Source organism: Myotis yumanensis, unplaced genomic scaffold, assembly GCF_028538775.1.
Source record: "Myotis yumanensis isolate MYYU_CA2020_CCGP unplaced genomic scaffold, mMyoYum1.0.hap1 SCAF_1, whole genome shotgun sequence".
In the NCBI taxonomy this organism is placed as follows: domain Eukaryota; kingdom Metazoa; phylum Chordata; class Mammalia; order Chiroptera; family Vespertilionidae; genus Myotis; species Myotis yumanensis.
Window position 1 is genome coordinate 1,411,702 of NW_027223752.1, and position 26,640 is coordinate 1,438,341.

The 26,640-nt window shown below is 69.8% G+C and overlaps 1 protein-coding gene across 1 annotated transcript; it reads left to right on the plus strand.

Moving 5' to 3' along the window:
- Positions 1 to 255: 255 nt before the first annotated feature.
- INF2 (inverted formin 2) lies at positions 256 to 26,640 on the plus strand. Its single transcript, XM_070412291.1, is given in 25 exon segments — positions 256 to 532; positions 10,943 to 11,342; positions 12,452 to 12,567; positions 12,645 to 12,804; positions 13,157 to 13,190; positions 14,149 to 14,290; positions 14,802 to 14,943; positions 15,092 to 15,141; positions 15,143 to 15,264; positions 15,311 to 15,565; positions 15,567 to 15,835; positions 16,224 to 16,369; positions 16,454 to 16,515; positions 16,971 to 17,073; positions 17,374 to 17,459; positions 17,874 to 17,974; positions 18,521 to 18,591; positions 18,695 to 18,802; positions 19,009 to 19,079; positions 19,626 to 19,749; positions 20,137 to 20,301; positions 20,390 to 20,492; positions 20,575 to 20,739; positions 21,179 to 21,838; positions 24,967 to 26,640. Coding segments are annotated over 24 exon segments (3,675 nt in total). The 5' UTR covers positions 256 to 532; positions 10,943 to 10,951; the 3' UTR covers positions 24,996 to 26,640.

Here is a 26,640-nt window from a genome sequence, read left to right on the forward strand (position 1 = left end):
GAAGCCCACGAAGAGCCACCTGATCTGCCAGGCGTGGGAGCTCACGATCAGCGGCCTGAGCAGGTCCCGCGTGGGGACAGAGGGCGGTGCGCGCCGGGAGGAAGCGGGCGGGCGCAGGGGACCAGGAAGGGCGGGCGGAGCAGCCCGGTCCCAGGTCCCAGGTGGGCGGATAACCAGGTGCGTCCGCCCCCGTGTCCCCCCGGAGCCGGCCCGCGGCTGGGCAGGCGCGGAGCCCGCGGGAAGCCGGCGGGCGTTTACCGGCGCGGGGATCCCCGCACACCCCGAGGCCGCCGCGACCCCCTCCCGGCTCCGCCCCTGGCCCGCGCCGGCTCCCCACGTGGCGGCGGGCGGGGCAGGGCAGGGCGGCGCCTCCCCTTCCTCCCGAGCCCAGCCCGAGCCGCCGGAACCCGAGCCCGCGCCGAACCGGCCGAGCCGAACCGCGCGGAGCCCGCGGGGGGCCGCTGTCCGCCGCCCCCGCCCCATCGGACTGAGCTCGGCCGCACCCCGAACCCCTGGCCGCCGCCCCCGCCCAGTAAGTTCGCGCCCCTCTGGGCCCCAGGAGCCGGGGGGAACTGAGTCCGGGGAGGGGGGGGGGCCTGGGCTGTGGGACGGGGTCGGACCAGCGTCCCGTGCGCCCCCCCTCCCCCGTGCGCGCCGCCTGTGGGTCGCCGTGCTGGGCTGGGGCTCCGCCCGGTGCCGGGGCCGCACAACTTCCCCACCTCGCGGCCGCCACATCCTGACCATGAATCAGCCACAGTTGGGAAAATAAACTTCCACTTGGGGTTCGCCCCCTCTGGCCCCGCGAGGCGCGCAGCCTGGGGTCCCCCTGGCCTGTGCTGGGTCTGTGGCGCCTCCGAGCAGGTGGGCGCACACGCAGCCCGGCGCCCCGACAGGTGCCCGGGGAGCAGGCTCCGGGGTGGGGCTGGTGGGCGGGGTGACGGCTGGCCTGTGCCCCCCAGCGCCCCCCCTCAACCCCCCTCTCTGAGGACCCAGGAGGGACTGGACCTCAGGAGCCAGGCCGGGGAGGCTGTGGCCTGGGCGGCCGCGTGGTGGCCCCCGCAGTTGTGACCCCAGCCTATTGCCCCAAACCAACCCACCAGGTAGACGAGGACCCCCCGCCCCGTCAGGCACCCCCACATGGAGCCTGAGTTCTCCAGCCTGCCCTGCCCCTGCTTCCTCTGGCCGTGGGCCTGGCCAGGACGCTGGCCTCAGTTTCCCCACAGTGGCTCCGGCGGGGACCACCTCCCTGTGGCCTGCAGGGGAGGAGGCAGGGCCTCGGAGCCCGTGCCCTCGCAGGGCCTGGGGCGCCTTCAGGGAGCGGGGGCTGCAGGCCTGGGGGTGACGATTCGGGGTCTGGGTCTGAGGCACCTCCTGTCCCCACCCCTCACAGGTCAGCAGTAGGTGTCCCCGACCGACCGGCCGCTGACCAGGCCCTGCCCTCCCGCCCGCTCCCTGCCAGCCCCCTGCTCGGGGCTGACGGCCAGACAGGTCATGAGGGCCGCAGGCAGGAGCGGGGGTGCTGGGTAGTGGACTGAGGTGGGCAGGTGGCTGCCTTCCTGCAACTGCAACCACCCAGGCGGCCTGTCTGCCCCCAGGCCGCCCCCTCACAGCAGCGGGGCACTTTGTGGAGGTGCTGATGGGCTGTCGACCTAATTGCACACACCTCACCCCGCACCTAATTGCACACACCTCACCCCGCATTGCATTCCATTCCGGGACCTGGGAGCTCCCGCCTTAAATAGACTGCGTGCCGCTCATCAGAGAGCGCTCTGTTCCAGGTGGAAGTTCGCGCTCGGAAAGGCTGCGGAGGGGTGCAGATGACTGGGGCGCGCCTGTGGGTGCTGCCTGTGGGGGTGGGTGCTCCCTGTGGGTGCAGGGCGCCATGCAGCCAGCCCGGGGGAGTCCCTCTCCTGGCCAGTGGCCTGGGTCTGGACCTGGAGGTGGGCTCAGTCCCTGACTTTTGAGGGTGCCCAGAGGAGGATCGGGGAGACTGAGGGGTGAGGCCTGACTCCGCTGCCCGGCCCCTCCCCCACTGCAGTGTGGCACACAGCAGGCGTCTAATCGTTGCATGGTTCAAGGCCCATGGACACAGTGCGTTGTGGAGGGCACACTTACCTCTGTTTCAGGACGGTGGTCAGGAGTGTGTCTGGGGGAGACAGGCCAAGCAGGAGCCAGTCTGCAGGGCTGTCCGCAGAGGGTGGAGCCAGGCCTGGGGACCCCGAGATCCAGGCTGAGCAGGCGGCTTCATCCCTTTAGATTCAGTGGTTCTCAACCTTCCTAATGCTTTAATACAGTTCCTCATGTGGTGGCGACCCCCAACCATAACATTATTTTCGTTGCTACTTCATAACTGTCATTTTGCTACTGTTATGAATCATAATGTAAGTATCTGATATGCAGGATGTATTTTCATTGTTACAAATTGAACATAATTAAAGCATAGTGATTAATCACAAAAACAATATGTAATTATGTGTTTTCTGATGGTCTTAGGCGACCTCTGTGAAAGGGTCATTCGACTCCCAAAGGGGTCGCGACCCACAGGTTGAGAACCGCTGCCTTAGAAGGAGGGAGTGCATGGTAGGGGGTGAGCTCCCCGTCCCCGGAGGTGAGATCAGCATCCAACCCTCGGCTTCCCGTTAGGGGGACCCCGCTCCCGCCAGCCTCACCTGTAAGGAGTGTCCTGCCCGGGCCGCCTCTGCACGCCGGGCCGCCGAGTCCTGAGGCCGCCAGGTCTGTGGGCACGGCTGTCCCCGCTGCCCGGCCCAGAGGCCACGTGGTGAGGGGAGCTCCCTGGTGACCGCAGCTGCTTCCCCCACCAGGCAGGGAGGGGGCAGGAGGGCCTGCCCCAGAGGGGCCACAGCTGTGCTCTCAGCGCCTCCTGAGGTGTGACAGCCGGGAGCCTGGTCTGTCCCCATAGGCTTCCCACCCGACGCCCTGAGCAGGCCCCGAGCTGAATGAGAGCGTGCGTGAAGGAATGAGTGAACCTGCCTGCCAGTCCGCCCCGCTCCCGCCCTCACGTCTGCCCGCCGCCAAGGGTCTGGTCTGGCGATTGTCACGTCTCATGGGTGACCTGTAACCTGGGGGGCTGGGTTACAGAATCGGCGCCACTGTCTTTAAAGAAGCATTTATAAAGCCCCTACTGTGTGCATAGGCCTTTGCAACTGGGCTAGAGGGTGGAGGGTGGAGGACACCACACTGGCAGACAGAAGGTGCTTGCCCGGGGGCCGGAGACCAGGTGAGAATTGGCCGGCCAGCTACCCCTGTCACCACTGTAGTGCCCGGGGCCGGGTGGAAAGAGGGCTGGAGGGTGGGCTCAGGGTCAACAGCTCCCCTGAGGCTGGGCCTGGGCTGAGCCCACGGGGAGGCCGAGGCCTCCGGGGGAGGGGGGTGTGGCCTGTGCTCCAGGGAGGCCAGGGCTGTGGAGGGAAGGCCTCAGGGAACCCGCCCTGGTGGGGGGCAGACTATTCCCATTCTCCAGGGGGTGCCGCTGAGCGCCTCGCATCAAAGCCCAGTGCGGAGGCTCACCGAGGGCACGGGGTCCGAGGGGAGGGCCAGGCGGCCAGGTGTCCCTGCGAGGCCCCTGGCCTGCCCTCGGCTGCCGTGGGCTGAGTCCAGCCCCTCCCCGTGCCCAGCCAGTGCCCCACACGCACAGGGAGTCCCCACACACCTGGCCCGTGGGGCAGGGTCCTCCCGTCCTGGGCTTGATCTTGGCCCTTGCCAAGTGCTGGTGGGCCCCGGCCAGCGTGTGAGCGGCCTCAGTCTCCCCGCCTGTGCCCGGCCCCCGCTCCCTGCTCCCCGATGTGGCCTCGGTGTGCAGCCTGCCTCCCCCGCCATCCGCATCCCGTCCTGCTTTTGCCTCCAAGTACAGCTCGGCCCGGCCGCCCGCGCACAGCAGCAGCGGCAGACATCTGCTCCTACCCCCGTGTGGGCTGGCTGCTCCCGGTGCGCAGCCCTGAGCAGCCGGAGAAGGGAGCCCCGTGCTCAGATCGGACCCTGCCCACTTTGAGGGCACCCTGCCCACCGGGCACTGCTGGGCTGCCCCACCTGGGGGCCGGGGGAGGCCGTGGAGGTGGTGGCAGAGTGATGGCATGGCAGGTCGGCCAGAACAGACACCCACACGTGGGACCCAGCCAGGGAGGTGGGGAAGCAGCCGGGGAGGGGCCGTGCTGGGGATCCGGGCTCAGCCCACTCAGGCTCCCTGGAGGAGAACACCGGGACCATTTCACAGATGAGGATAGCCAGTCTGGAATGGGCCTGCTCCCCCGCACCCTCCCGCCGGGCACCCAGCAAGGAATGCCACCAGCATCCTGAGCCAGATGCCAAGGACCTTGCTGGCCCGGTTGGGTCAGGCTCCTGGTGCTGCCCACGTGGGCAGGGGGTGGGGTCGGCACCAACATGCTCAGGCCCTTGGAGGATGGAATCAGGGCCTGCAGAGCCTGGTCTGACCCAGAACCTGAGCTGTCCCCGGCCCGGCCCGGCCCGGCCCTGGCCACAGTCCCTGGCAGTGCCAGGTTGTGCCGCCCGGCCCCTCCTCCACCCTCAATCTGCTGCTTTGTTTTCTCTGCTCGGGGGCGGGCAGCCTGGGGCTGGAGCACAGGACCCAGCTGGGGGCAGGGGCCGCCAGGTCCTACCTGGCACCCGGCGGCCTGGACCGCACGCACCGCAGAGCCCGCCTCGGCCAGTCCCTCTCCCCCGGCACTGAGAGTCCTGCGGGGACCAGGAGGGACGCTGGGCTCTGGGCGAGGCGCTGCAGAGCTGCTTGTGGTCAGGGAGAGGGACCCAGCAGCGCGTCCTTCCTGTGCCCTCGGAGCCTGTGGTGGAAGCTGTGGTCGGTCAAACGCTGCCCCTGTGGCCGCCGGGTCCGCCCTGCCCACCCCCACCACGGTCTGCACACATCACCCCTCCAGTGTCCGCTGTCGGAACTGACTCAGCCACAGCGGGGCCGGCGGCCACCGCCACCCTTGGCCCGGTGCTGCTCCCCAGGCTGGGTGTTGGCAGTGCCAGGCCCTCAGGCACTCGCCCCTGCCCTGCTCCTGTGCAGCTGGCGAGGCCCGGCCCCTCGGGTGGCAGCGGGAGGCGAGGGCAGAGGTCGCTGCCAGCCCTCGGTGCAGGTGGAAGCGAAAGCCGGGCTTCCTGGCGAGGCGCCTCCACCCTTCCTGTCCTCCCGCTGCAGGGCTTGGCCAGACGCGGGGGGCGGGGGCGCTCCCAGCCCATTCCCAGGAGACAGTGCCGGCCTCAGGCTGCACTGGGAGGACCCCCTGCACGGGGCAGGCCCGAGGTGGCACTGCCCACCCCCTCCCTAGGTGTTTCCTGTTTGCCCAAGTCCTTTGCCCACCTCTCTGTGCCTTCCACCTGCTTCTATCCCTGACCCAGGAGGGTGGGGTGCGTGGAGGACGTGGCCGGGCCAGGCCTGGGCACAGGGTGTCTGACCTGCTCCCAGATCCTGGGGACACAGTGGGCCAAGCCCTGGCCTGGCTCCCTGACCCGCCACGTCCCCCAGCTCTCGGCCCCGCCAGCCCCTACCCTGGCCCATCTCCCTGTCTGTGCCGTGGAGACCAGCTCCGGGCTCTTCCCTTGCTCGCTGAGCTGGGGCAGCCACTCGGGACATGTGTGGGTCCTCTTCGCTCTGTCTTCTCTCTCATTCTAAGTATGAGAGCGGCCATATTCACCCGATGCAACCTCGGTTAGTATTCCTGTGTGTGTGTGTGTGTGACATCATAGTCCCTGCAATGTGGTGCCCTGCTCCTCATCTCCGTGGTAACGGCAGTGCGCCCATGACCCCCACCTGGGATGAGCCTCTCGGGTGACCCACGGGGCAGTGAGGGCTCGCCAGGGCTCAGGCCTGGTCGGGGAGATGACGCGGGTGCCGGAGCTCCGGAGACGGGATGGTGGGAGGAGAGGAACGGGGTTGTGGTGAGGCTGTCTCAGCCGCAGGGCCTGGGCTGCCCCTGAGCGCCAAGAGCTTCCAGGAACGAAATCCAAGGGTTGCCAGGCAGTGGAAAAATTTGGGTTCCTGGAGGAGCTAAAAATAGAGTGGCAGCCCCTGCTCCCCGTTCCGGAATCCCGCGCCTGCCATCTGCCCGCCCACCCGGGGAAGACAGGCTCGCTCTGCACCCACCCCGCTGGCCAGGGGCCTAGAGGCACCCGGTGCTGTGAGCACGCTGGCAGGGCCACCCTGAAGCTGCCTCCCACCCCGGCAGCCCCCCCTCCCCCCCACCCCCGTCCCCTGAGTCCCTCTGCCAACGCTGGCAGGGATCCAGGGACAGAGGCAACACCCCCTTCCCAAGGAGCCAACCTCTGGCCGGGAGGCGGCTTCCCCATCCCACCAGGCTGCCCACAGCGAGGTAGGCCTGTGCCCAGGACACGGCTCCGTGCCTGGTGCCAGCCTCAGAGGCTCACCCCATGACTCAGTTTCTCCATCTGCACAGCAGGGCCCGGGTAGCTGGTCTCTGAAGTCTGGGGGCCCTGTCTCTCCCACCTTCGGCCACACATACACATACACTCAGCTTGACAGACAACCGCCAGGCAGGGCGGCGCCCTCTGGCTTCCCGGGAGCCCCGCCGCTGCCCAGATTTGTGGGCGCCCAGGCATGTGGGTGCCCAGGCATGTGAGTGCCATATGGAGGTGCCCGCTTCGCCGCGCCGGCCCCGTGTCTCTCCAGGCCCAGCCTCTGTCTGGCTCCGGGGCACTCGGCCCGGCCTCAGGGCAGCCAGGCCAGCGGGTGACCCAGGACAGCCCGGAGGGAGGCCCTGCCTTCAGGAGCCCCGGCTGAAGGGAGGCACGACCCCACCCCAGGGGTAACCCCGCGTTATCGGTAGAAAAAGGTGAACCCTCCCACTCGGGTCAGCCTCACAGCATCCACATAGTCCCCCCGAGGTTCCAGGGTGCAGGGGGCGGGGTGCCTGCCTAGCGGGCAAGTGGGGGCACTGCAGCGCGCGGGGTGCTGGGAGCCCCATGGCCCAGATGGCCCTGCTCCGCCTGCTTCACCCGAGGGTGCTGGCGCCCAAAGCTTGTGAACGTGAATTCCTGCGCAGGCCCCGCCCGCCGCCGGGGAGCGCTGAGAACAGCCGCATTCCTGAGCTGGGCCCCGCCCCGCCCGCGGGAGGCCACGCCCCGGACAGGCGGCCACGCCCCCTGGAGGCCACGCCCCGCCGCTGGGGGAGCGCTGAGAACAGCCGCATTCCTGAGCTGGGGCCCGCCCCGCCCGCGGGAGGCCACGCCCCGGACAGGCGGCCACGCCCCCTGGAGGCCACGCCCCGCCGCTGGGGGAGCGCTGAGAACAGCCGCATTCCTGAGCTGGGGCCCCGCCCCTAGCAGGCTGTCACGCCCCCGCGGAGGCCCCGCCCTCGGGGAGGCCACGCCCCGCCGCTGGGGGAGCGCTGAGAACAGCCGCATTCCTGAGCTGGGGCCCCGCCCCTAGCAGGCTGTCACGCCCCCGCGGAGGCCCCGCCCTCGGGGAGGCCACGCCCCGCCTCGTGAGAGGGAGCCGGGAAAGTCCCTGAGGCCGCGGTCTGGGCGCCAGGCCCAGCTGGGAGCGGGACACAGCCCGCAGGCAGGGCCGGGCCGGGCCGGGCGGGGAGGCGGGTGGAGGCCCAGCGTCCACAGACCCAGCGCAGCCCTGAGCACCTCGCCCACCCGTCCAGTTGCTCCACCGAACACCCTGCTGTCGCCCTCGGGGACGCTCGCTGTCAGTTTGCAGAGGGAGAGCCGAGTGGTCCCTTCCAGGGTCCTCGCCCGAGCCCGGGATTGAGCCCTCCTTCCTGGAGCTGCCGCCAGGGCCGGGCGTGGTCAGGAAGGGCGTTCCCCAGCCCTGCCTCCTGAGCAGCACAAGCAGTACCTTAGGGTGCGAGGCCTGGCCTGGGCCGCTCAGCTCCGGGCCCCCCACCCCCACCCGGAGGCCTGGCCTGGGCTGGTTCAGCTCCCGGCCCCCCCCCCCACCCGGAGGCCTGGCCTGGGCTGGTTCAGCTCTGTCCACTCAGCCCGTGCCCCCTGCCACCCAGATCCCCAGCTGCTGCGGCCGGGAGTCGGCCTCCAGGGCAGGCAGGAGAGGGAGGGGGCTCTGTAGTATTATTGCCTGTATGTATGTTAATTGTTACTATGTACATACAATAACATGCATGTAATATATGTACACGTTCCATTGTACAGGTTCATAGGTTAAATACAGAAACAAAAGGGGTGCCCTGAGTGGGCTGGGGTGTCCTGTGTGACAGTTTGGGGAGCACATTTGGCTGTCCCTGGTGGGTCCTGAGCTGGAGGAGGGGACAGAACTCCGGAAGCCCCGCCAGTGACCCTGGAGACCGGAGGTCTGACTTCCTGCAGGTCCCCTGGAGCGCTGCTTCCGGGGCTGGTTCCTGCCGATGGAGGCCCGCTTCCTGGCGGGCTGCAGGTCAGAGCGCTATCTGGACGTGTGGCCTGGCCTCGCTCCATCTCCAGCTCAGTCTCTCGTCCTGGAAACCGGAGGAACGCTTCTAGGGGGACGTGCTCTGCCTGGGACCTGCCGGTGGGCACCCCAGCGGGAGAAAGGCTGCCCCCACCCAGCCCGGGTCCCCGTGAGCTCACTGACCTGCCTGGACACCCGTCCACACCAGACCCCGGCCAGCGCTCCCCCTGGGTGTCCGATGGGCTTGGCCAGCCGTGCAATCTGCTCCAGGACGCAGAGCACAGGGTCTTTATGGGCAGATGGGATCGGTCACCTTCCCCCCCCCCCCCAAGACCAAAGGGACCCCCTAAGTGGGGTCTTTCCGGGGAGGGAGCCATGGCCGGGGACAGGGGCACTGGGCAGGGCCGGTGGGTGGGTCGAGGCGACACTGGCCGGCTTTTCTGCATCCAGGGACCCCTGGGGCTCCCGGCTGGGCAGGTCACTCGGGAGGCCAGCAGCCTGGCCTGGGAGAGTTCTGTGTCCACTCAGCCTATGCCAAAGAAGCAGGGACTCGGGCCAATGGGAGCCGGGAGGGGAGGGCCAGTTCTGGGTGCCTCTTTAAGCAGCAGCACCCCAGGGGGTGGCCGTGTGCACGCTGGGCCCGTCTGCTGTGCTCCGCATGGTGCTGGGAGCAGCCCTTCCCTGCCACGGAGAGGCCGCCGGGAGGGCCCGGGACTGCAGCCATGAGGAGCCAGGAGAGCGTGCGGGGCAGCCCGCGGCCGGGCCCGGGATGGGTGGGCAGAGGCAGCCGGAAGGTCTTGCGCATCTGGGTGAGTGGATGATGTGGGGCCAAGAGGGCTGGACCTGGGAGGCGGTGTTATAAGCACCCCAACACCCCCTTGGCTGCCTGTCGGATGCTTCCAGCCGGCTGGTGCCAGAGGTGCAGGGGCGGAAACTGAGGCTCAGATGGGGCAGTGAAGGGGCCAAAGTCTGTTGGCAAGGGCCAGGGCTGGGCGCCCACCCAGGTCAGCCAGGCCGCCGCCCAGGAGGACCCAGGGGTCCCGAAGAGCAGTTGACGGGGGTGGGGGGTGGGGGGGGAGGAGGAGGCGGGGTGCCTCCTGGGAGGACCCACAGCACACAGGAGCGAGCCGTGATGCCGGATCCCCAGGCTGTGCTCTGTGTTCCCAGCAGGCCCCAGGGTGGGCTCCAGGAGCCCAAGGAAGGACACCCACCACCCTCACCCAGGAAGGGGGCTGCGGGGCCTCCTGGAGGGGCAGGCACCTGGGCTCTTGTCCAGGCTCAGCCCCAGTGCCCTGCCTGACCTCGGACGGCCCCTGCTCTCCCCTCTGAGCTCCCCGGTGCAGCAGCTGTAGAGCCGGGGAGGCCTGGCCGCTCCAGGGCCCCCTGGGGTCCAGGCTCACTTGGCTCTACCATTTCCAACTCTGGGGCGGTGGGCACATGGCCTGGCTTCTCTGGGTGCCCCCTCCAGCCCCCTCCTGTAGAGTGGGGTGTACACTCCTGCCTCCGGGTGGTGGGAGGCTGAGGGCTGGGCGTGAGGCCCAGTGGCGTCGCCATGGCGTCTCTCGGGCTCTCTCCCAGCGACTCCACACGGCCCTTCTCGGCCGCTAAATATAAGACCCAAGCCATACATGGCTGCAGCAGAGCATGGGCTGCCCCTGCCCTTTGGGGCCAGTTCCCAGGGGCTATGGTTGAGGACAGCGTCACTGCCGGGGAAGGGGCGGGGTGGTGGTGATGACACAGAGGCACGGGCTGGGGGGACGTTCTGGCAGCAGATCCGAGTGGACCTCCGAGAGCCGGGGGCCTAGGCAGTGATGGCAAACCTATGACACGCGTGTCAGAGGTGACACGAGAACTCATTTTTTTGGTTTGTTTTTCTTTGTTAAATGGCATTTAAATATATAAAATAAATATCAAAAATATAAGTCCTTGTTTTACTATGGTTGCAAAGATCAAAAAATTTCTATATGTGACACAGCACCAGAGTTAAGTTAGGGTTTTTCAAAATGCTGGCACGCCGAGCTCAAAAGGTTCGCCATCACTGGGCTAGGGGCACCCGGACCTCCACCCGCACGCAGGTGACACGCAGACCCACAGAACCAGGCCTGGCAGGGCTGCTCCCCCCGCGGGGCCCTGGTCTTGCCCAGAACCGGATGGGCGTTGGGCATGACCCTCGAGTCGCCCCCCCCCCCCCCCCCGCCCACTCATGCGCGTCGGGCAGCCTGGAGTGCCAGGGCCAAGAATCATCGTGCCCATCTGGCCCATCCAGTGGGCAGGGGCTGTGCCCGGTGGAGATAAGGGCGTCCCAGACACAACACGCTTGTTGCATTGTCACCACTGGTCCGGGGCGTTGCTGCCTGGGTGGCTGTGAGGTCGAGGTGCCCACAGCAGGGCAGTGCTGCCACCTCCGGTCAGGGGTGGGTGCTCGGGGAGCCTGCACCAGGTGCTGCAGGGTGCCACGGGCAGCGCTGGGAACACGTTCGGTGGGTGGGGGTACCAGGCGGAGGACCGAGCCCTGCCTGGGCCCTGGCTGACCCCCGCTACCCTCTGGCCCCGCAGTTCGGCAAGATGTCGGTGAAGGAGGGCGCGCAGCGCAAGTGGGCGGCGCTGAAGGAGAGGCTGGGGCCGCAGGACGCGGACCCTACGGAGGCCAACCTGGAGAACGCGGACCCCGAGCTCTGCATCCGGCTGCTGCAGATGCCCTCGGTGGTCAACTACTCGGGCCTGCGCAAGCGGCTGGAGGGCAGCGACGGCGGCTGGATGGTGCAGTTCCTGGAGCAGAGCGGCCTGGACCTGCTGCTCGAGGCCCTGGCGCGCCTGTCGGGCCGCGGCGTGGCCCGCATCTCGGACGCCCTGCTGCAGCTCACCTGCATCAGCTGCGTGCGCGCCGTCATGAACTCGCAGCAGGGCATGGAGTACATCCTCAGCAACCAGGCCTACGTGCGCCAGCTCTCCCAGGGTGAGCCGCTGGGCGCCGAGGGCAGCAGGCCGCGGACAGAAAGGCAGGCCTTAGCAACTCTGTGTGAGGCTCACGGCCATGCCAGGCGGCGGGAGGGCTGGGCGCACAGGAGGAGACAGCGGGGCTGGGCAGGCAGGGAGGGCTTCCTGGAGGAGGCGCCAGTTTCCCATTTACCCCAAGTCTGAGACACCCCTCCCCCCAGCCAGGTCACCTTGGAGCCCTGGTCCCTCCACCAGCTGCACCTAGTTACCCCCTCTGTTTTATGGCTTTGCCCCAATTATCCACCCAGCCTGTTGCTGGTTCAGGCTCCACTCCCCCCCGCCACCTCCCCCATCCACACTGTGGCAGCTGGAGTCACTGGGTCAAAAACAAAAGTCCACCCGAGTGATCCTACACTCCACCTGGCTCCGAGCCCCCAGCCCTAGCCTGCTGGAGCCCTTCAGGTCTGGCCGACACCTGCTGGCGGCATCGTCCACTCCCCCTGGCCCTGTCCCTGCCCCTGGGGGCTTCTTGAATGCGGGCCCCAGGCTCCACCTCCATACCAGGCTGCTCTCTCTTTGTGTGCACAGTCCTGCTACCCCTGTGAGTTCCAGCTCACTGTCACCTCCTCCAGTGAGTCTCAGGGGTAGTCCTCAGCCCTCAGGAGACCCCGAGGTCACTGTGTGTCCCTGGCCCACCAGGCCTGCTGCTCCATGGGGTGACAGAGTCCCTCCTGCTTGGGGCTCCGGGGGCGGCGGGGACGGGCGGGTGCCTGTGTGGGTGAACGAGAGAGCAGTCACCTCATTCCTGTCCGACCCCGTCCAGGCCTGGCCATGCCCGACTGTAGAGTCCTCTGTGACGTGCTCTCAGCCGGGCCAGGCGAGGGGCACCCCAAAACTTTCCAGCTCAGGGGATGAGGCGGGAGGCAGGTGGTAGAGTTCAGAGAAGACCCTGTGGGCGGTGGGTGGGTGCAGAGCGCCCCCTGGTGTTTGCCTGCTGCCCCGCGTTCCTGGCTGAAGTGTGGCAGTTCTGGGCGGAGGGGGCCACAGGGGGGCGACGGGCAGAGGGGGAGGCCTGGCCTGGATGCCTGGGCCCCCCACTGAGACACCCCCTCCCCCGGCCCTCGGCAGCTCTGGACACGTCCAACGTGATGGTCAAGAAGCAGGTGTTTGAGCTGCTGGCCGCCCTGTGCATCTACTCGCCCGAGGGCCACGCCCTGGCCCTGGACGCCCTGGACCACTACAAGGTGAGCAGCAGGTGGGGCTGGGGCAGGGCTGGGGCAGGGCCTGGGCAGAGCTGACCCCGCCCCCCCTCCCCCTGCAGACGGTGTGCAGCCAGCAGTACCGCTTCAGCGTCATCATGACGGAGCTGTCCGGCAGCGACAACCTGCCGTACGTGGCCACCCTGCTCAGCGTGGTCAACGCCATCATCCTGGGCCCCGAGGACCTGCGCACCCGCACCCAGCTGCGCGGCGAGTTCATCGGTCAGCCGCCTGCCTGCACCCCCCCCCCCGGGGGATGCCCAGCGCCCCAGCCCCCCACCCCTAGCTGTTCCCTTCGTGGACAGGGGCCTCGGGACCCCGGGCCTGAGCCCTGGAGGCTCTCGGTGGGAGGCAGGGTCCTGACCCCGGTCCAGTGGTGACGGACCCCTGGACGGTCACCACCAAGTGTCCCCCGAGATGTCTCCCTCTGAGCTTCCTGTCCGGGTGCCCTGTGGGAGTGGCAGGGACCCTCCCCCTGCACGCTGGTCTCAGGGTGTCGGGAGGGGCCCAGGGGAAGGCGGCAGAAGGTACAGTGACTGGAGGATGGGGCCGCTGACCCTCCGTCCCTCCCCAGGGCTGCAGCTGCTGGACGTCCTGACACGGCTTCGGTGAGTCGTCCCCCCCCCCCCCCCCCCCCCCCCCCGCTGCTCCTGCCCTGGCCACCCCCCGGCTCCCACACAGCGCCTCCAGAGGGGCAGGGGGCCCAGGTCCCAGCGAGAGCCCAGCCATTGCTTCCCTGCCCTGGGGACTGGGCAGCTGCCCCTAGAGCCAGGGCTGCCACATGCAGACAGGACACGAGTTGAATTGACTAGACAGACAGGGTTGCTGTAGTATAAGCACATCCCAGATGGTGCATGGGACGTACTTACAGCTAAAAACCATTCATTGTTTCTCTCTTTTTATATATATATTTTTTACTGATTTCAGAGAGGAAGGGAGAGGGAGAGAGAAACATCAATGATGCAAGAGAATCATGGATCGGCTGCCTCCTGCACGCCCCCTACTGGGGATCAAGCCTGCAACCCAGGCCTGTGCCCTGACTGGGAATTGAACCGTGACCTCCTGGTTCATAGGTCAACGCTCAACCATTGAGCCAGGCTGGCTGGGCCTGAAATTCAGTTTTATTTGGGTTCCTGGGAACCCACATAGCTGAGAACCTCCATCCGAGGCCTCACAGGACCACTTTCCGGGGTGTCAGCTTTGGCTCGGGGGACCCCAGGAGGAAGGGGCGAGGCTGGGGTGCTGAGAGGGCCTGCCCTGCCTCTGTATGCACAGCTCATTGGCCAGACTAAGATGACTGGCAGGTCCTGGGCCCAATGAACAATCAAGCTCCCCTGCTCTGCCCCAAGTCCCACCCCCCACGGTGACCACCCCCCTCCTCCTCAGGTGGGTCTGGTTGCTGACCTCCCAGCTCCCATCCATGAGCCTCTGCCCCTGACCGTGCAGCCCAGCCCCACAGACCAGCGGGCCCCTGGCTGCTGTGGCCCTTGCCCTGCTCGGGGTTGTCTGTCCTGCGTGGGGGAGGCTGGTGGGGCTCCGGCTCAGCCGCCCGGCCCCCCATCGCAGGGACCTGGAGGACGCAGACGTGCTGATCCAGCTCGAGGCCTTCGAGGAGGCCAAGGCGGAGGACGAGGAGGAGCTGCTGCAGGCGTGCGGGGGCGTCGACATGAGCAGCCACCAGGAGGTCTTCAGCTCCCTGTTCCACAAGGTGGGCCCCTCCCGCCCTCCCCCTCCGTGACTGCGCAGGAGGCCAGGTCTGGAGCCAACTCAGGGAGCAGCCAGGGCTCCGGGGTGACAGGACCAGGAGGCCAGGGCTGCCAGAGGAGGCTGTGCGGTCCCGGGCCCAGCAGGCTGCCACCAGGAGGGGCGGAGGGCACTTCAGCACCAGGAGGCAGAGTTCCGGCCCAGCCCAGGCCTCGCTGGCCGGTCACCACCCTTCACGGCAGCCGGGGGTTCTCTGACCGGGGCCCGTGTCCCCAGCGGCCGCCGGAAACATCTGGAGGCTTTGGGTTGTCCCAGGTGGGCAGGGATGCTGCTCCACGTCCCACAATGCACAGCGTAGTACCACCCAGAGAGCTGGCCGGCCCACGTGCCACGCGGGAACCCTGGCCCCTGGAGGCACGGACGGTCGTGGGTGGACACTCAGGCAGACTGAGGCCGGGGGTGTGAGCCCGCCCCCGGGAGGCCGTGGCCGCTGACCGCACCCCTCTGCCCAGCAGGTGAGCCGCTCCCCGGCGTCCGCCCAGCTGCTGTCCGTGCTGCAGGGCCTCCTGCACCTGGATCCCGGGCTGCGCTCCAGCCAGCTGCTCTGGGAGGCGCTGGAGCGCCTGGTGAACCGGGCCGTGCTCCTGGCCAGCGACGGTGAGCGGCTGCCTTCCTGCCCCGCCTCGGGGCACACACGGGGGTCTGAGATCGTGGGGGTGCCCCTCCTTGACCTGCCGGAGGGAGGGGCCACGCCTTTCCGACGGCCTCCACCTGCCCCCTCTGACCCCAGCGGTCCCCACCGCAGCCCAGGAATGCACCCTGGACGAGATGGTGGAGCGGCTCGTGTCCGTCAAGAGGCGGCCCCCGCCCGAGCTCCCTGGACAAGGCCCACAAGGGCGTCCAGGCCGACCTAGGCCAGGGCCGGAAGGGCAGCTCCCCCCAGAACACGGGCGCCCCGAAGGCGGGGGTGGAGGACCAGCTGCCCGCAGTGACCCTCGCTGGCCTGCGGGCCGTCAGCGTCCAGAGTTCCAGCGGCGAGCAGCAGATGCCCACCCCGCCCCTGCCGGCCCCCAGCTCCCCCAGCTCCCCCAGCTCCACCGCCCAGCCCCCTCCCCCGCCCCCCCCCACCCCCACCTCCACCTCTCCCAGGACCAGCGACCTCATTCCCCCCACCCCCACCCCCACCCCCACCTCTCCCCAGTCCAGCGACCTCAATCCCCCCTCCACCCCCGCCACCCCTACCCCCACCCCTGCCAGGCCTGGGAAACTCGTTCCCCCCCACCCCCGCCACCCCCACCACTGCCTGGCCTGAGCGGGACCCTACCCCCCGCACCTCCACCACCCCCGGGCATGGGGTGCCCGCCCCCGCCCCCACCCCTGCCGGGCTTCGCGGCCCCCCCTGCCGTGGGCGGCGTGGAGGAGATCATTGTGGCCCACGTGGACCACAGCCTGGGCTCCGCCCGGGTCCCCAGCCACCGGCGGGTCAACCCCCCCACGCTGCGCATGAAGAAGCTGAACTGGCAGAAGCTGCCGTCCCACGTGGCACAAGGTGAGGACCGGTTCCCCGCGCCCCCCCCCCCCCCTGTGGCCTCCCTCCTGGGCGGGCTGGGGCCGCTGGCAGCGTAGCAGCGGTACTTGTGGCACGTGTACTGTCCGGGCCCCTGGGCAGGGCAGTGTGTCCCTGCTCCGGGTGGTCCAGGGCGGGCGGGGGCAGGAGCCGGTCCAAGGCCCCGTGTGCGGACCCGCCCTCCCAGGCACCTTTGAAGCTGGTGTGTGTCAGATGCCACAGCCCTGCCCTGCTCAGGCCCCGGTGCTCGTCATCCTGGGGGCCAGGGTGCTGTGTGCGCAGAGGTCAGGGCCAAGGTCAGCCGGAGGTCTGGCTGCCTGCTGCCTGGACAGGGCGAGGCCAGGGCGGCGCTGACCGGCCTCCCCCGCAGAGCACAGCTCCATGTGGGCCGCGCTGGACAGCCTGGGCGCGGAGGCGGTGGAGCCCGACTTCTCCAGCATCGAGCAGCTCTTCTGCTTCCCCGTGGCCAAGCCCAAGGCGCCGGCGGCCGCCCCGGCCAGGAAGGAGCCCAAGGAGGTGGGCCGGGGCCTGGGATCGGGAGTGCCCCCTTCTGCCCCCTCTGCCCCGCCCTCGGGGACCGCTGACGGGGGTGTTTTCCAGATCACCTTCCTGGACTCCAAGAAGAGCCTGAACCTCAACATCTTCCTGAAGCAGTTCAAGTGGTGAGCCCGGGGTCCGCCGCCCGCGGTTCACCGGGGCTCGGCAGTGCCCTCTGCAGGCCGCCCTGGGCAGTGCATCCGGCTCCGGCCGACAGTGGGGTGATAGCCAGACTGTCCCCAGAGGCCCGGAGACCCCCCCACACCCCGTCCAGGCTCCCGGGGAAGGAGACCCGGAAGCCCGCCCCGCCCCCAGGTCCCCCCCCCACCCCCACGGGCCCTGCGCCTGGTCCCGAGCGGCCGCCCAGGGGGAGGCGGAGGGTGGAGGGGGCCCTGGCCCGGGCGTGGGCTGCTCAGCTCCAGCCTCTCTGTGTGGCCCGGCGGGTGGCCACCTTCTCGGTGCCCCGACCTCACGGTGGGGGCGGAGCCCCGGTGTGACCGGCAGAGGTGTCCGGGCCGAGGGCCGCCCGCCTGCCTGGCAGGGTCTCTCTTCCGCCTCCAACCCCGTCCTCTCGGCCCAGCTCCAACGAGGAGGTCACCGCCATGATCCGAGCGGGGGACACGGCCAGGTTTGACGTGGAGGTGCTCAAGCAGCTGCTCAAACTCCTCCCCGAGAAGCACGAGGTCAGGGGGCGGGGCTGCCGGGAGGGGCGGGGCTTCTGGGAGGGGAGGGGCTGTCGAGAGGGGGCGGGGCTTATGGGAGAGGAGGGGCTGCCGGGAGGGGAGGGGCTGCCGGAGCTGCTGGGAGGGGGCGGGGCTTCTGGGAGAGGAGGGGCTGCCGGGAGGGGCGGGGCTGTCGGGAGGGGGAGGGGCTGCCGGGAGGGGAGGGGCTGTAGGGAGGGGGCGGGGCTTCTGGGAGGGGGCGCTGCGGGGTGCGGGCCGGCCCCACTGGCAGCCGCACCCACGCGTGGGCCTCCCCCGCAGATCGAAAACCTGCGCTCCTTCGCGGAGGACCGCGCCAAGCTGGCCAGCGCCGACCAGTTCTACCTCCTGCTGCTGGGGATCCCCTGGTGAGCTGGGCCCAGCCTGCAGGGGGGGGCGTGCGGACCATCCCCGGCTCCCTGCCCACCTCACTCATGCACCCCCGGCCGTGGGGCCTCCCAGGGGACCTGAGGGGTCAGCAACGCGGGGGACGGGCGTTGGCAGGGCCCTTGCGGCCTCCCTGAGAGACCCCAGCCATCCTAAGAGGGAGGGATGCCCCCAGGGAGGCCATGGCGCCTCGGCACTGGGCACTGGGCACTGGTCCCACCCGCCCCTTCCTGGGCCCCGCCCGGACCAGCTGAGGCCTGGCCGAGTGTGACCTGGAGCAGGGGCGGGCGCGGGACCCCCAGCTCTGTGCCCAGCGGACTGCGGGCCTCACCCCCACACTGCGGGCCAGGGCAGGGGTGTGTCAGGCCGGGCCCTGACCGCCGCTCTGCCCCCAGCTACCAGCTGCGGATCGAGTGCATGCTGCTGTGCGAGGGCACGGCCGTGGTGCTGGACATGGTGCGGCCCAAGGCCCAGCTGATGCTCAGCGCCTGCGAGAGTGAGTGGCCCGGAGCCCTGGGGGCCGCACAGGTGGGGCCCATCCAGCCCCTGCATCCCAGCACCCAGACTCCCCGAGAGCACCTGTGGGTGCCGAGCTTCCTCGTGTCACAGACCACCCCCTCCCTGGCTCTGAGGCAAACTGCATGTACCTGTGTGCACGCACAGACACATGCCTGTGCACACAGACACACACGTGCAGACAGGGGTGTGCACGCAGACTTGCACACACAGACACCCGCACACACGTGCACACACCACCCCTCTGAGTGAGGAGTCGCGGGGACCCCACGCAGCCCTGGCCCCCGGGGTGCGGCTCACTCCGGCTGGGGACACAGCAGTGGACACCCATGCCCATCTTGGGGACAGGGTCAGAAGGGACACCCTCTGGGAGCCCCCACGGATGGTTTGCTGAGAACCAGGGAAGCCACAGGTTCTGGAAGGTTCCGCTCCGCGTCCTCCCCCGCGGCTGTGGGCTGAGGTGGGAGAGCACTAGGGGACCCGCCTCCCGAGCCCACACCTCCCTGAGCCGCCCCCCACCCCCCAGGCCTGCTCTCCAGCCGCCAGCTGCCTGTCTTCTGCCAGCTGATCCTGAAGATCGGGAACTTCCTCAACTATGTGAGTGGCTGTGCCTGGCCCCTGGCCCCTGCCCTACCCCCACCCCACCTCGCCCCGCCCCACTGGGAGGCAGGGGGACTCACTCCGTCCTCCTCCCTCGTAGGGCAGCCACACGGGGAACGCCGACGGCTTCAAGATCAGCACGCTGCTGAAGCTCACGGAGACCAAGTCCCAGCAGAGCCGCGTGACGCTGCTGCACCACGTGCTGGAGGTGGGCACGGCCTCGCGTCCCGGGCCTCAGGCCTCGGGAGGGTCCACACCCCTCGTTGCCCCAGCCCCGCTCCGGAAACTCCCACTCAGGCCCCTGCCTCCCCGCCCCCTCCTCCCGTCCAGGGGTGGGAGGCGTGGGCTCGGGCATCCCCAGGGCGGGGCGGGGCGGGGCGGCCACGGCCACCTCCCTGGACCCGGCTGTTGCAGGAGGTGGAGAGGAGCCACCCGGACCTGCTGCAGCTGCCCCGAGACCTGGAGCAGCCCGCCCAGGCGGCAGGGTAGGTGTCTCCTGCCCGCACAGCGCGAGCCCGGCCCGGCTCCGTCCCTGTCCCCACCAGTGAGGGCTGGACCAGGCCGGTCTCAGGCTGCAGCACCCTGGGGTCCCCAGGAACGGCTGCCCCCACGCCTGCCCCCCCGTGACTTAGAGGGAAATTGAGGCCTGAAGAGGCAGGGAATGGCCGGCCATGGTCACACTGGAGGCTAGTCTCACGAAGCCTCTTCAAAGGCTAACCCCTGAGCAACCCACATCCCTGCCGCCACCCTGTCCAGACAGGGGCCAGGAAGAGGGGCACATTTGGGGGGTCCCACCGCCCGCAGGGGCAGCTCTGGGAGCAGCGGGCTGACCAGCTGCGCGTCCGCTGCTGCAGCAGGTCCTGTGGTCCTAGCACTGCAGGCCCAACACCTGCTGAGGCAGGCGCCCCACCCCACCCGCCCGGCCAGCCCAGAGCTCCGACTGCTTCTGGCAGCCTCGGGTGCAGGGCCAGGGCCCCTCTGTCCAGCGAGGCCGGGCATCAGCTGTCACCTGACCCCGCCCGGCCTTTCAGGATCAACCTTGAGATCATCCGCTCCGAGTCCAGCGGCAACCTGAAGCGGCTGCTGGAGATGGAGCGGAAGGTGGCGGCCTCCCAGGAGCCTGAAGTGCGGGAGCAGTACGCCCAGCGCCTGCAGGCAAGTGCTGCGGCCACGGAGGGGCTTGGCGCTGAGTGTGGCCTCTGGGAGGCAGCCCTCCGGTCTGCTGTCTGCCCCGCCTGGGGTGCGTTAGGGAGAGGAGAGGCCGGGCAGGGCAGGTGAGGGTGGGGGAGGAGAGGCTGGGCGGGGGCCGCACAGCAGGTCCTGGTCCCAGAGGGGGTCCTGCAAGGAGCCCCCCTGAGCCCCAGGCCCAGCATCCAGATCCCCGGTCCTGCACAGGGACCCTGTCTGCAGGCCTGGCCCTCACCCTCCCACAGCCACGGGCCTGGCCCTCACTCAGGGGTCCTATCTGGGCCGTCACCCTATGCCCGTGGGCCGCCTGCCGTGGGCCTCCCGGGCCCTGACCGTGCGGTGCCCGGGCCCCAGGCCTGCATCGAGGCCTCCCAGGCGCTGGAGCAGGTGTTCGAGGCGGTGGAGCAGAAGAAGCTGGCGTTGGCCAACTACCTGTGCGAGGACGCCCAGCAGCTGAGCCTGGAGGATACGTTCAGCACCATGAAGACCTTCCGGGACCTCTTCCTCCGCGCCCTGAAGGTGGGCCCCGCCCCTGCGGCCTGGGGGGCGGGCGAGAGGGCCTGCACGGTTAAGGGGGGCGGTCACCTGCTCCGTGTCTGCCCCGCAGGAGAACAAGGACCGGCAGGAGCAGGCGGCCAAGGCCGAGAGGAGGAAGCGGCAGCTGGCGGAGGAGGAGGCGCGGAGGCCGCGGGGCGAGGACGGGAAGCCTGGTGAGGCCAGCGGGCGCGGGGCTGGGCCGGCCCGGGTGGGCTCTGGCCCTGCGAGCCGTGCCTGAGGGTCCTGGCCTCTCAGTCAGGAAGGGAGGCAAGAAGCAGCAGGAGGAGGTGTGTGTGATCGACGCGCTGCTGGCCGACATCAGGAAGGGCTTCCAGCTGCGCAAGACGGCACGAGGCCGCGGCGACGGGGAAGGGGGCAGCCGGGCGGCGGCCGCAGGCCCCCCGCGGGACGCCACGCCTGGTAAGACCCTCGCCTCCCTCCTCCGCTTTCTTCCCGCCGTCCCTGCTGTGCCATCCTTCGGGCCACACCCCCTTCCTCCGGGAAGCCCTCCCTGGCCTCCCGAGGGAGCCCTCCTCTCCCCTGGCCGCCCTGAGAAGGAGACAGCCAGGAGGTGGGGCTGGAGGCTGCTTGCCCTGACAATGGTCACCCGTGTCTCTGCTGCTGTGACAGCCACCTGCCCAGCCCCGGAGTGGGCAGGAGAGACGGGGCCCGCGGGCCCATGACAACTGCCCTGTGGGGGCCCAGGCTTGGAGGCCACCAGGGAAGGCCCCCGGGGGTGGGGGCCACTCGGGGGGAAGCTGAGCTGGAGGGCGCCCCCCGCTCACACTGTTCCCGAAGAGGGTGCCACCAGGATGGCTGGGAGTGCCCTGCCCTCCGCCTACACGTGCTCCATCCACAGTGGCCTCCAGCGGCCCCCCAGGAGGCCCCAGGGTTGGCACCAGCAGCCCGGCCTCTGGGCCTGGCCTCGACGTGGTGGACGCGGTGGCAGCCAGGCCGCCCCAGGACTGGGACCTTGCAGACGCCACGGCCCCCAGCCCCAAGCCCCCTGCGGACCCATCGGAGGAGGCCGGCCCCCAGCCCCAGGAGAGGCGGTCCTCCTGGTACGTGGACGCCAGCGATGTCCTGCCCACCGAGGACCCCCTGAGCTCCCAGCTCCCGGCAGCGGCCTGGCCCGTGGTGCTGGGGGACGCGCGGGCCCTGGAGCCCCTCCCGTTCTCCAGTGAGAAGCCCCCCGGGGCCCTGGGCTCGAGCGGGGATGCCGAGGACCCCACAGCCCCCCGGGGCGTCGGCTGGGCCGAAGCTGACAGCACAGGAGAGGGGCCGGCGGCCACGGCTGCCCTCGGCCGAGGAGCCGGCCCTCCCGCCGCAGCGCCCGGCGGGGACGAGGACCAGGAGGACGCCGCCCCCGATTCCGCGCTGGACACGTCCCTGGACAGGTCCTTCTCCGAGGACTCGGTGGCCGACTCCTCGGGGTCCGGCACCCTCCCCAGGGCCCAGGGCCGGGCCTCGAAGGGGACAGGCAGGCGGAGGAAGAAGCACCGCACTCGGATTCAGGAAGGTAAGGCGGGGCCTCCCCCTCGTCCCCAGCAGGACCGGGAGGGCGGGTCCACGGGGCTCCGGGCTCCGGGCTCCGGTGTGGGTCCGCTGATCCATTCATGCCAGGACCTGGCCTCTCCCTGCAGCCGGAGGTCCCCCTGCCCCCGAGATGGGGGACTCCCAGGCCCCCGAGCCCTGCAGGTGAGGGGTCAGCGGCGCCTCCGCTCCGGGAGGGGCAGGTGTGGGGCACCGCCTGCTCGCTGCACCCTAAGCCACTCAGTCCTGCCACCACCCACGCCAGGGAGGCTGGGGGCGGGGGCACAGCCACACCACAGCCCCGAGTCCACGCCACAGCCCCGGGTCCACGCCACAGCCCCGCGTCCACGCCACAGCCCCGCGTCCACGCCACAGCCCCGCGCCCACGCAGCCCCGCGTCCACACCACAGCTCCGCGTCCACACCACAGCCCCGCGTCCACACCACAGCCCCGCGCCCACGCAGCCCCGCGTCCACACCACAGCCCCGCGTCCATGCCACAGCCCCGCGCCCACGCAGCCCCGCGTCCACACCACAGCCCCGCGCCCACGCAGCCCCGCGTCCACACCACAGCCCCGCGTCCACGCCACAGCCCCGCGTCCACACCACAGCCCCACGCCCACGCAGCCCCGCGTCCACACCACAGCCCCGCGTCCACACCACAGCCCCATGTCCACGCCACAGCCCCGCGTCCACGCCACAGCCCCGCGTCCACGCCACAGCCCCGGGTCCACGCAGCCCCGCGTCCACACCACAGCCCCATGTCCACGCCACAGCCCCGCGTCCACGCCACAGCCCCGGGTCCACGCCACAGCCCCGCGTCCACGCAGCCCCATGTCCACGCCACAGCCCCGCGTCCACGCCACAGCCCCGCGTCCATGCCACAGCCCCACGCCCACGCAGCCCCGCGTCCACACCACAGCCCCGCGTCCACACCACAGCCCCGTGTCCACACCACAACCCCGCGTCCACGCCACAGCCCTGCGTCCACGCCTCAGCCCTGCGCCCACGCAGCCCCGGCTCCGCTCAGGGCCTCGGGAGGGACCAGCGGTTGAGTGTGTTTCTTTTATTTGAAAGCAGAGGTTGCCCCCGACTCTGACGATAGTAAACCCAAAAGGTTCTGTGTGATCCAGTAAGGTAGGTCCACGCCTGGCCTCGCACTAATGCTGGTGGCGGTGGTGGTGGCGCTGGTGGCAGTGGTGGCGGCGGCGGGGACGGCCCTGCCCGGCCGCCCAGACACTAACTAACCCGCTTCGGCCCTCGGCAGCAGCCCCCGCCCCCCGCCCCCCCATCCCCTGCCTGGGCCGCTTGAGTGCGCGTCACCCCACCATCCCCGGGAGGGCAGGAGCCATGCCGCGTGGCTGGTGTCCCTCTGCTGTGGCTGGTGCGGCCTGGGAGCTGCCTGCTGGGCAAACAGCCTGAGAGGCGGGTGGACGCGGCTACCTGGGTGCCTCCGGGAGCAAGGCTCCTGGGCCTGGGGGGCGCGCGGGGCCTCCGGGCCTGGCGCACAGGCTGAGGTTGCCCCCCGCCTAACCTACCTAACCCTGGGCTTTACTGACGACCCCCCCCGTGTCCCCCAGGGTGCCACCTTCACCCTGGGTCCGTCCGCAGGGCACACCCAGCCCTCCTTGGCCCTGGTGCTGGCCACCCCTGTCCGCGGGGAGGCAGTGAGGGACAGGGACAGCCCCGGGGACAGGCTGCCAGGCACCTCGGTGGGGTCTGCAGCACCCCTCCTGGAGGCCGGTTGTTGGCTGAGAGCAGCGGCCCCCCTAGACCCCCCTCCCCTCCCCCTCTGGACAGGCAGGGGCTCTGCCTTTCCCCCAGAGCCTCCCAGGTGCAGCCACACCGACGGGCTGGTCCCTGCTGCGTCCTGGCCTTGCCAGGTGGGGACACCCAGTGCAGGGGACCCCGCCCCCGCCCCACCTGAGCTCAGGGCCGTCTGTTCCCCACGCGCCTCCAGCCGGAGGGGCCCGGGCGCAGAGGTGAGGCCCCGCGGGCGCCAGGGAGTGGGAGCAGGGGCGAGGCGAGCGCACCTCTGCCCGACTTGGCTCCGGGGCCACACACCTCGTGCCTTCGCAGCAGCGTCTGTCCTGGCCCTGAGGGGCCAGGGGCAGCCTTGTGGCCCCGGCTGCGGGCTCTGGGCGTGGGGACAGTGGGTCTGGGCTGGCAGCCACGGGCGGCCACTGCCCAGCGACAGGTCAGTGCGCCCCGGCGGGCCTGTGCGCCCCAGCACTGCTGGCCAGGCGTGGCCCCCAGGCTGCGGGTGCGAAAGTTAGCTGGGCCTCCCCGCCTACCACCCCCATGGCCAAGGGAGGAGGAAGGAACCCCACTTTTTATTGATGTCAGAGAGGGAGAGAGAGAGAAACATCTATGGTGAGAGAGACGCATTGATCGGCTGCCTCCTGCACGCCCCCCACTGGGGGTCGAGCCTGCAAACCATGACCTCCTGGCTCATAGGTCAACGCTCAACCACTGAGCCCCCGTGGCCAGAATCCCTTTTTATTTGGGAAAACTTCAACCCGACAGGAAATTCGCAAGGAGATGAAAATGAGCAGCCCTGCCTTTCACCCGGGAACGGCCCAAACCTGCAAAATACAGCAAATTGTTCCTTTTTGGTGCCCCGTCCCCGCCCCCCCACACACACACACTTTATTGAATGACCTCACAGCTACTTGCAGGCATCACGGAGCTGCCCCAGTGTCTCCCAAGCACAAGGCCATGTCCCTGGACCAGAGAGTGCCACGGGCAGTGATGGGCAGGAGGCAGGTGGGGTGGGGGCAGGTGCCAGGGGCCCCAGCTGAGGAAGAGGGGCAGGAGGCATCCGGCCGGGGCCGGGGTGCCTGAGGGAGCCCGGGGAGGAGGTGGCCATGGACCGATGGCCGTGGACGGGGCAGCCTGGGTCTGAGGCAGAGACAGTAGGACACTGGACCCCACGCCCTCGGGGGAGACGCAGCCTGGACAGGGGGGGCAGAGGCAGCCCCTGCCCCCAGGGAAGACACAGCCCAGCCCCCGGGGCAGTGGCGACAGAAAGACAGCTGGGGCCTGGGACCCAGCTGCGGGCGCCCTGGCGCTGCCCCAGCAAGGCAGCTCCTCACCGTTCCTGTCCCTCCCACAGGCCTCAGGCCCAAGCCCAGAGCCAAGTGACGCCCCGAGGGCCGGCCTCCACGCAGCAGGGCCTGGGCGTGCTGCTGAGCCGGGAGCCGGGAGCCGGGAGCACCCAGGGCCGGGCTGGGACTGGGCCCTGGGACAACGGAGCTCATGCCTTACCCAGCCAGGGGTCTCGGGGGCACGGTGGCCGCCTGGCACCGTGGACTGCCCGCCTGACACCCCTGGACTGCCCGTCTGACACCCTGGACTGCCCGTCCGACACCCCTGGACTGCCCGCCTGGCACCCCTGGACTGCCCGCCTGGCACCCTGGACTGCCCATCTGGCACCCTGGACCGCCCGTCTGACACCCCTGGACTGCCCGCCTGACACCCCTGGACTGCCCGTCTGACACCCCTGGACTGCCTGCCTGGGACCCTGGACTGCCCGTCTGACACCCCTGGACTGCCCGCCTGGGACCCTGGACTGCCCGTCTGACACCCCTGGACTGCCCGCCTGGGACCCTGGACTGCCCGCCTGGCACCGTGGACTGCCCATCTGACACCCCTGGACTGCCCGCCTGGGACCCTGGACTGCCCGTCTGACACCCCTGGACTGCCCGCCTGACACCCTGGACTGCCCGTCTGACACCCCTGGACTGCCCGCCTGGGACCCTGGACTGCCCGTCTGACACCCTGGACTGCCCGCCTGGGACCCTGGACTGCCCGTCTGACACCCCTGGACTGCCCGTCTGACACCCTGGACTGCCCGTCTGACACCCCTGGACTGCCCGTCTGACACCCTGGACTGCCCGTCTGACACCCCTGGACTGCCCGCCTGACACCCCTGGACTGCCCGTCTGGCACCCCTGACTGCCCGTCTGACACCCCTGGACTGCCCGTCTGGCACCCCTGGACTGCCCGCCTGGGACCCTGGACTGCCCGCCTGACACCCTGGACTGCCCGCCTGGGACCCTGGACTGCCCGTCTGACACCCCTGGACTGCCCGCCTGGGACCCTGGACTGCCCGCCTGACACCCTGGACTGCCCGCCTGGGACCCTGGACTGCCCGTCTGACACCCCTGGACTGCCCGCCTGGGACCCTGGACTGCCCGTCTGACACCCTGGACTGCCCGTCTGACACCCTGGACTGCCCGCCTGGGACCCTGGACTGCCCGCCTGGCACCGTGGACTGCCCGCCTGACACCCTGGACTGCCCGTCTGACACCCCTGGACTGCCCGTCTGACACCCTGGACTGCCCGTCTGACACCCCTGGACTGCCCGCCTGACACCCTGGACTGCCCGCCTGACACCCTGGACTGCCCGTCTGGCACCCCTGGACTGCCCGCCTGGCACCCCTGGACTGCCCGCCTGGGACCCTGGACTGCCCGCCTGACACCCTGGATTGCCCGTCTGGCACCTTGGACTGCCCGCACGCCTGGTCCTCGTGGTCCGGCTCTCATGCTGGTGCCGCCCCCGCATGCACCTGGCACCCCCCCGAGGAGGGGTCCTGGCGCGTCCCCTGGCACCTCAGCTTGCACCTACTTTCCAGTGACCTGGCACCCAGATTCCTCGGGGGACGGCCCGTTAGACCCCCCGAACCACGGAGCCAGGCAGGGCTGGAGCCCCGATGCCCCGTTCTTGCTTCCCAGCTCGGCCCCCTACCTGCTCAGCTGGGCTGGAACAGAGGGATTTTAACACAAA